This window comes from Tupaia chinensis, unplaced genomic scaffold (genome assembly GCF_000334495.1).
Source record: "Tupaia chinensis unplaced genomic scaffold, TupChi_1.0 Scaffold000070_1, whole genome shotgun sequence".
Classification (NCBI taxonomy): domain Eukaryota; kingdom Metazoa; phylum Chordata; class Mammalia; order Scandentia; family Tupaiidae; genus Tupaia; species Tupaia belangeri.
Window position 1 is genome coordinate 5,163,306 of NW_006159530.1, and position 9,028 is coordinate 5,172,333.

General features: G+C 46.8%; 1 protein-coding gene, 1 long non-coding RNA gene and 2 pseudogenes across 2 annotated transcripts in view; 1 reads left to right on the top strand and 3 right to left on the bottom strand.

The window, feature by feature from the left end:
• LOC114005731 (uncharacterized) overlaps positions 1-636 on the top strand; it is an 8,092-nt gene extending 7,456 nt beyond the window's left edge. The window contains exon 3 of the long non-coding RNA XR_003547566.1: positions 186-636. This is a non-coding gene — a long non-coding RNA (uncharacterized LOC114005731). The remainder of the gene's footprint in view (positions 1-185) is intronic.
• Positions 637-933: 297 nt separating this feature from the next.
• LOC102480614 (protein FAM136A pseudogene) lies at positions 934-1,726 on the bottom strand (annotated as a pseudogene).
• Positions 1,727-2,031: 305 nt separating this feature from the next.
• Positions 2,032-3,658, bottom strand: LOC114005755 (zinc finger protein 45-like). Its single transcript, XM_027767672.1, is given in 5 exon segments — positions 2,032-2,082; positions 2,522-2,835; positions 2,910-3,071; positions 3,074-3,280; positions 3,580-3,658. Coding segments are annotated over 5 exon segments (813 nt in total).
• A 360-nt stretch (positions 3,659-4,018) lies between these two features.
• On the bottom strand, positions 4,019-4,544 carry LOC114005734 (zinc finger protein 45 pseudogene; annotated as a pseudogene).
• Between the last annotated feature and the right edge of the window lie 4,484 nt (positions 4,545-9,028).

The window sequence follows — 9,028 nt, forward strand, 5'->3', positions numbered from 1 at the left end:
TACTGTTCCCTCTTGGATACCAGTGTATACCACAGTAACAATCCCTTTCCTGTCCAGGGGGAACTGCCACTGTGAGGCTGTCTCGTCATTCTGTGTAGACAGCTTCAGGGCCCGTCAGTAAGAGGGACCCCCTGCCTTCCACACCCAGCGTGCTGTTACTTCTCATGTTCTCTCCTGGTCTCCAGGCTGAAGGACGTGCTGTGTAAGAATCTGAAGAAACACACACCCACATCTGATGGCGGGGAAAGGAAGTCCACAGAGAACTGTTTCAGGTTGTCATCCAAACTCCTCTTCCTCCCAGCTCTGCATTGACATCGACCTTGCCCTTGTATCTAAAACAAACCCAAGCAGGACCCAGAAACCTTTTCCCCTTCTAAATTAGTGTCTTCGTGAATTGCGTTTTACAACTTATCAAAATGGTGCTTCGACACTGCTGGTAAACAGGTTGGCAACAAAGAGAAACACCCTCTCAACTGCACCAGGTCGCCGGCAGGTGAGAGGAGCCAGCCGCTATGCCGGTACCTGAGCAGGAAGATCTAGCTCCCTGGAGGCTCTCCCTTGGTAGAAGGGAGAGTCCTAGTGAGTGCCACCTGAACTCAGGTTCTGAAACACTCTTTTGTGCTCTCTGACCCAAATTTCAGCACCAGTTTTTTCCATTCCATTCTCTAGGATTAAAAGATTAAAAAAAAAAAAAAGGGAGTTCACAGGCAAGTGACATGTGCTTTAAACTTGTTGCCATCCTTAATTTCTTCATAGACTTTGCTGAAAAGACTAAAATTCCCATTGCTTTTTTTTTAAAGAATTACTCATTTTATTTTATTTATTCATTCATTTGTTTGACAGAGAGAGACACGCAGAGAGAGAGGGGAAGTGAGAAAGCAAGCCACCAGGTCCAGGACTCAAACCGTGGTCTGCCATGTGGGAATGTCCAGCTCCTTAACCACCATGCCACCTGCTGGTCCCTCCCATTGCTCTTTTAAAATAGATTCCTGCCCTCAACCCCAAAGGTCACTGGCAAGGACTTTTATTTCCCCATAGACAGTGATTCTTTCATCTTCCGGGTCATAGTTGGGATCAGGTACATGTGGTCATCCCCACACCTGGACACGCAACTGTCCAGCTGCCGCTTCCCCTGAGGGCCTTGCTCCCTGCGTCTATGAGATCTTCGCCTTTGTCATTGCAATGTGTGGTGCACCGTGCCAGGTGGTCCTGGAACTTTCCCAGCTCATTGGTCACCAAGGCCTGGGCTTGGGCCAGAGGTGTATGGCAGCACTTGATGCATTGGTGCACCTGCTGCATGGACGCCTGATTGTCCTCACAACAGCCTGCGCTGCACCAGAACAGGAGGCCCTGCAACTTCCGGAGGTTCTCTCGCTCCAGGCTCTTCACGGTGGAGTCCACGGCTTCCTGGACCCGGAGCTGCTGCAGCTCAGCCATGGAGACCCCGCACTGTGCGGCACAGCGCCCACATCGTACACCTGGGTCTTGATGATGACTACCGTAAGTGTACTCATTTGTCAATACTCAGGACGCCTTGAACTCAAGAGTTACGCATGGAACTGCATATAAATGATATTCTTATGAAGCACTGGTCGCATACAGAAACGCTGGTCACAAACTACTGAACTGATGTTTGAACCCACTAGTGGTTGTTACTTTAGGTAACACAGTCCACAGGGCCTGCAGGATTAGGAAAATGAGCCCATGTGCCTAATTCAAGTGTCTTCCAAACCTTCCAAAATTCTTCTGAAAACCATTTCACAACAACTTTGAGAGGTAAACTGAATACAAGTCTAAAATATGACTGTTATTTTTACTCGCTTATCAATGACTGAAAATGTACTATGTGTTAGGCACTGAAAAAGCAAGAGTGGCTTTAGCAGTCCACGAAGTTCTAGCCTTGGAGCTTACATTGCGGTGGAATAGATTTTGGTATTTCCATTTTAGTACTGTTATTAATTCCAGATCAGACTGAGCCTTCTTGCACCTCTTGTTGGCATACGTGTTAAGGGTCTAGATCCTGAATGTAGTCTATATGGCTCCACTCTCCCAAGGCTTCTCTGCTGTGTGGTCTTCCAACCACTGTAATATGTCAAGTTGGGGCTAAAATATTGACCCTTTTGCGGAACAGAAGTTGTCTCCTGTGACAGATCTGATAAATAGAGTATTTTGGCTCCTACTTGAGGTATTAAAACATATAAATTTAGGGACTAGCAGTTAGCATAATGGCCTTGTCGTTGGACTCCCATGTGGTCAACCGCTGTTCAAGTCCCTCATCCGGCGACTTGAACTCACGCTGGTGCATGTGCGTGCGTGCCCAAGATCCTGAGAGAAGAATGGAGGAGAAGGGATTGCGGCATGACCATCCTCCCCTGGGGGGTGATGTCTCACTTTCTGTCTCTCTGTCTGTCTCTGTCTTTCTGGCAAGCACACACGCCCTATAGTAAAAAAAAAAAAAAAATCGTGTAAGTTTATAGCCTTTTTTTCCTGTATGAATTCTCTGAAGGAAAATCCTTGTCACCTTCATCATCGGCATGGATTCGCTGATAAGGCTTGAGCTCCATCTGAGGCCCTTGCCACACTCCTCACATTTGTATGGTTTCTCACCAGTATGGACTCTCTGGTGGGTATGAAGGTAGGATCTTTGTCTGAAGTGCTTACCACACACATCACATCCCTACGATTTTTCTCCTGTGTGGACCCCACGATGAGCCAGAAAATTCAAGGCCCGACAGGAGCTCTTCCCACACTCCTGACATTGGTAGGGTTTGTCTCCAGCGTGGCACCTCTGATGGGCTTGAAACTGTGAACTGACACTGAAGCCTTTCCCACACACTGCACACTGACATGGTTTCTCTCCATTGCGGACTCTCTGAGGCACTCGAAGACTTGAGGACTGACGGCAGGACCACACTTCTCACACGTACAGGGTTTCTCTCCTGTGTGAATTCTACAATGAACATTGAGATCTGAACTCTGACTGAAGCCCTTCACACATGTACCACATTTGTATGGTTTCTCTCCCGTGTGGCCTCGTTGATGGGCCAGAAGAGTTGAGGCCTGACTGAAGCCTTTCCACACTCTTGACATTTATAGGGCTGTTCTCCTGCATGGACTCCAAAATGAATGCTAAAATCTGAGCTACGACTGAAGCCCTTACCACATGTACCACATCGACATGGCTTCTCTCCAGTATGGCCTCTTTGACGGTCTAGATCTGAGGCACGACAGAAGCCCTTTCCACACACCTCACATTTGTAATGGTTTCTCTCCAGTGTGGCTTATTCGATGGGTTTGAAGGTGTGACCCCACACTGAAGCCTTTCCCACACTCCTCATTTATAAGGTCTCTCTCCTGTGTGGATCCTACAATGACTGTTAGGGCGTGAGCTGTAACTAAAACCCTTGCCACACGCATTGCATTTGTGTGGCTTCTCTCCAGTGTGGATTCGCTGATGAGCCTGTAGTTGGGATCCCCAACTAAAACCCTTCCTACACTCTTCATATTTATAAAGCTTCTTTCCACTGTGGATTCTCTGATGGACTTAAAGATATGAGTTCTGGCTGAAGCTCACCCCACATTCTTCACATTTATAGTTTTCTCCTGTCTGGACTATCAGGAGTTTGATGATGTGAATTCTTCCCAGCATTCCTCCCATAGTCCTCATATTTGTATGGATTCTCTCTGGTGATGGTGAAGACATGATTTCTGACTAAAGCCCGTAGACAATCCATCATATTTGTATGATTTCTCTCTACTGTGGACTCTCTGATGGGCTTGAAGACTTGAAAACTGGTGAAAGGAGTTACCACACTTTTCACATTTGTAGGGCTTTTCTCCTGCATGGGCCCTCTGATTACTTTGAAGATGAGAGCACCAAATGAAACTTCTCACATTCCTTCCCTTTGTAGGTTGTTTTTTGTTTTTTTTTTTAACCACTGTGGATTCTGCAGTGAGCTTAAAGGTGAATGAACTCTGACTACGGAACTCCTCATCTTTATAGGGAATATCATTTTGTTTTTCCAATTGAGAGCCAGTTCCTTGAACATTTAGCGTGGAACCTTGACACTTGGTTAACTCTCGTATAACTTGTTGCCAGATCTGTGAGCAGAAAAGCTCTTCAAGTGGAAGGTACCTTAAAGAGTCTTCATCTCATTGAGATTCTTCCTTCCTGAAAGGTTATCATTCTGAGTTGCCACTTTCATCATCCAGAGCTTTTCTTCCCTCTCTGACTGGGGTGTGACATCTGGGCTGAATGGCTGATGCTGCAGTGAGACCAAGTTCCCCAAGTTCACATCCTGGTGCAGCTTCCTCTGGGCAGAGTCCTGCAGCCCCAGCTCCCCCAGCTCCTCCTCTGTGAAGACCACTGCCACATCCTTGAAGCTTACCACCTCCTTGACCTTGGTCATGCTGTCCTCCTCTTTCTGGGAAAGGGCTGAGTCTGTGAGGAGGCTACTGCTGGACCAGTTGAGTGACCTTGGTACAACCATCTAAACCTCTGGACTTGTCCTCAGCTCAGGTGAATTTCTAGAAGGCCATTTACCTCTTCCTGATGGAAATGTCATTGGATAATTCCCCTCTGCCAACTTCTTTTTTTTTTTGGAGAGGATTTTGCTATAGGGCGCATGCACTCACCAGAAAGACAGAGAGAAAGAAAGAAAGAAATCACCCCCTAGGGAGGATGGCCACATCACAATCCCTTCTCCTCCATTCTCCTCTTGGGATCGTGGACATGCACGCACATGCGCCTGGCATGAGTTTAAGCCACCTGGTCTGGGACTTAAGCTGTGGTTAACTACATGGGAGTTTAGCGATGTAGCCATTATGCCATCTGGTAGTTCCCCCCTTTGCCAACTTCTTTCTGGGCACTCTGAGAAGAATGACAATGTCCATGAAACAGAGGTCTCTGCAGCCTTCTCCCACTTGGCCATTTGAAAGAGAAGAGGAATGCTGAGTCCAGCCACAGTGGAGCTCTGCTGCTAGGAGCCAGGTTCACTCCCTTCTCTCTGCAACCTTCTTCCCTAAGTCAGGGCAGCAGGAGGAAGGAAAGAAGGCCGGGAGGTACCATGATCTGGTTGTAGTCCTGCAAAATCCACAGGGGGACCTCTTCTGACTCCATCTGTGAGTGAAGCGCTTTCTCTAAAAACAGTTCAGAATCAGTCCACAAACAGCCTCCTTTGCTCTCTCAGAAGAACCAAAGCCACCAGCTCTACCTCCTGCAGTGGAAGTGCCTCAAACTTCAAAGCAGTTCTCAGAATGCATCCTCATTGTTAAGGGACTCTTCACTGTAATAGAAGTGACCTGAGACTGTAACTCTCATTTCTTTGTAAGCATTTGATGACTATGCAGGTCAGTGTGGGAATCAGTGTCCTCTTCTTAGGTGAGGAAACCAGCGCTCACAGTAGCCACTGGTTATAAGACTCTGAGCAGATTCCGGCTCACTGCATTTCCATGTTCACAGCGGGCCTAGAGCAGGGTCTTGCACAAAGGTGGCGCTGTGTGTGCTGGGTGAGAGGGTGATGAACGCAGGCGACTGTATCCCAGGACTAGCAGGTCTTTGGTGCTTTCTGGTTCCAGAAGATGTGCTCCAGCACGTCTAGGCAAGAAGCTACACTCCTGGCTTATTCCTTTCCAGAAAATTGGTGGTTCTTGATTCTTTTCACCAAGTTATCCATTGATACAATGTCGTCAGATTCTCAGACAAAGCCCATCAGACCTAATTTGGGCAGTGCTCCAAACCTAACTTCAGATGATACATGTGTGTGTGTGTATGTGTGTGTGTATGTATATATGTGTGTGTATATATATATATGTATGTATATGTGTGTGTGTATATATATATGTATATATATGTATGTATATGTGTGTGTGTGTGTATATATATATATATATATATATATGTATGTATTTGCCATAGGGTGTGTGTGTTTGCTGGAGAGAACCAGACAGGCAGAAGGAAAGTGAGGAAAGTGAGAAATCAACCCCCAGGGTAGATGGCCATGCTGTAATCCCTTCTCCTCCACTCTCCTCCTGAGATCTTGGGCACGCATGCACACGTACCTGGCATGATTTTCAAGCCACCATGTCTGGAACTTGAACCACAGTCAGCCATGTGGGAGTCCAGTCAATTTCTATACCACCTGCTGGCCCCAGATTAATTTTCTATTTCCTTAAGTTCCAAAGAGATTTGTTACTCTTCTTCTCTAGAATACTTTTAAAGATTCATTTATTATTATTTTTTAAAATTTGCTACAGGGCACATATGCTCACCAGAGAGACAGGGAAAGTGAGAAAGCAAACCTTCAGGTCCAGGACTCAAACTACAGTCAGCCATGTGGGAATACACCTTTAATCACCACATCATTTGCTGGCCCCATCTCTAGAACATGTTTTTTAAAGAATTATTTTACTTATTCATTCATTTATTTTAATATGACCACACACACACACACACACACACACAAAGAGAGAGAGAGATGGAGAGAGAGAAAGTAAGAAATCAAGCCATCAGGTCTGGGACTTGAACCGTGGTCAGCTACGTGGGAGTGACCAGTACCTTAACCACCATGTCACCTGCTGGTCCCATCTCTAGAATATTTTTTAACAACCTGTGCAACCTCGTAGTGGGTGCTTAAATTAGTGGGTTATGACCATAGTTTTTGAAAAACAAAAGAGTAGATATAAGAGGTAAATATCATTTCATGAGCTTCTGTTACTGGGTTGCACTAATGAAATGGGTCCTTTATCACGGATTGTGCTTGAAAAAGTCTGAAAACCACCATTGGTGGCATAATCTCGTCTTGCTTAAAAATCTCGTCTATAATGGAGCAACCTGTCACCAGATGAAGCAGGTTTCAGATTCTTTCAGCTTTTTTTTTTTTTTTTGAGAGGTTTTTGCTATAGGGCGCGTGTGCTTGCCAGACTAACAGAGACATAGAGACAGAAAGCGAGAAATCACCCCCCAGGGGGGATGGTCACCCCGCAATCCCTTCTCCTCCATTCTCCTCTCGGGATCTTGGGCACGCACGCACACGCGCCCGGCTTGAGTTCTAAGCCACCGGGTCCGGGACACGAACCGCGGTCGACTACGTGGGAGTCCAGCGACTGGACTGAACTGCTGGTTCCCCTAGATTTTTTCAGCTTTAACGACATGATCTCTGTTTAAGTTCAAATGGATGACTCAGCAAATGGCTGGAATAATTATAAACTTAAAACTCTTGTGTAAAATGATTGGTCTAAAGTTTTTCAAAACAAGCCATTTAAAAAAACTAATTGGGGGGCCAGCAGGTGGCATGGTGGTTAAGGCTGTCAGTGGTTTGAGCCCTACACCTGAGGGCTTGAAAAGCATGTGCACATTCCCAAAGTCCAGAAAGGAAAGAAAGATCGAAGAGAAGGGATCGTGGCTTGACTGTTTCCCACGGAGGAGTGCTTCGCTGTTTCTCTCTCACCCTCTCTGGGGAGTGCACGTGCCCTTTAACAAAAACAAAGGAAGAAAGCAGTCAAGTGGTGTGGGGGTTAAGGCAGCTAGATCCCACATGCCCAAGTGCATGGCTGAGTCCCAGGTCCTCTGGCTTGAAAAACACACCAGCACAGGTGCCTCTGTGCCCAAAATCCCAAAGGAGAGTAGGGAAAAAAGACGGGTGTGGTCATGTCCCGGGGAGTGAGTGCTTTTTCACTTTCTCCCTCTCCTTTCACTCTCTGGCAAGCACACATATCCTATAGCAAATTTCAAAAATGAAACAACAAAACAACTAATTGCCCAAGGCCCAGTGGTTGAGGCAGGTGGCTCCCGCCTGGCAGAGTGCCTGGTTTGAGTCCCGGACCTGGCCGTTTGTGTACCAGGTATGTGTGCACGCGTGCCCGTCTCCCACAGCGTGTGCTTCCCTCCTCCCTCTCCCTCGCTCCCTCCTTGGCGAGCATACAGACACTATGGCAAATGAAAAAACAAAACCCAAAACGTTGTAAGGCTAAAGTAGCCCTGACATTTCGCCTCTAGTCCACCCTTGTGACAAGGGAGCTTTATTTCTCCTCTGGTACCTTGCCATAGTGCTCTTTTGTAGGGTAATGGAGGCTGGCCCCACAGGGGGTACTTCCTGTCATCCCCTCTCCAGCACGCGCACGTGCCCTCTGCCAAGAAAATAAAAACAGGCGTAATACATGCTAGCTTGACTTCTTTTCATTTTCATCTTATTTGCTCTTATTGTTGAAGAATTACTTTATAGAGTTTATTTATTATTACTATTTTTTAAGAATTATTTATTTTATTTATTTATTCATTTATTTTTTATTTGACAAAGAGAGAGACAGACATGGGGAGGGGAAGAAATGAGAAAGCAAGCCACCAGGTCCAGGACTCGAACTGTGGTCAGCCATGTGGGAGTGTCCAACACCTTAACCCCCACACCACCTGCTGGTCCCATTATTACTATTTTTTAATTTGACCAGAGAGAGAAGGAGAGAGAGAGGGAGAGAGAGAGAGGGAGGGAGAAAATGAGCAAGCAAGCTGCCAGGTCCGAGACTCAAACTGCAGTCAGCCATGTGGGAGTCCAGCGCCTTAACCACCACGCCACCTGCCAGTCCCTCGCTCTTTTTTTTCTAATAGCCAAAGGGCTCATCGCTTGCCAGTGACAGAAACACAGAGAGAAACAAAGGAAGAAAGCACTCCCTAAAGGGATGTGGTCATGCTGCAATCCCTCCTCCACTTCTCCACCCTGCTGGGATGAGGCAGCACGGGAGCCCACAGCATCTTTCCAGCTGCCAGGGCCAGGACTTGAACCACAATCAGCCATGTGGGATCTGGCTCCTTAACTAGGCTATGGGGCCTGTCCTTACGTACTCTTTACCATGGAAACTGGGTTCATAAACATCTGATCAGAAAGTGCCAGCAGGAAGCAGGGTGGCTGTGTATCCTTGCTTCACAAAGGCGGGGCACAATTTTGAGCAGGGTTCTTTGTCCTTTTGGGCACTGTGGGTAGTCCATCATGTCTGTCACCACGGTGGCCATGAGCATGGTCTTCATTATCACTCC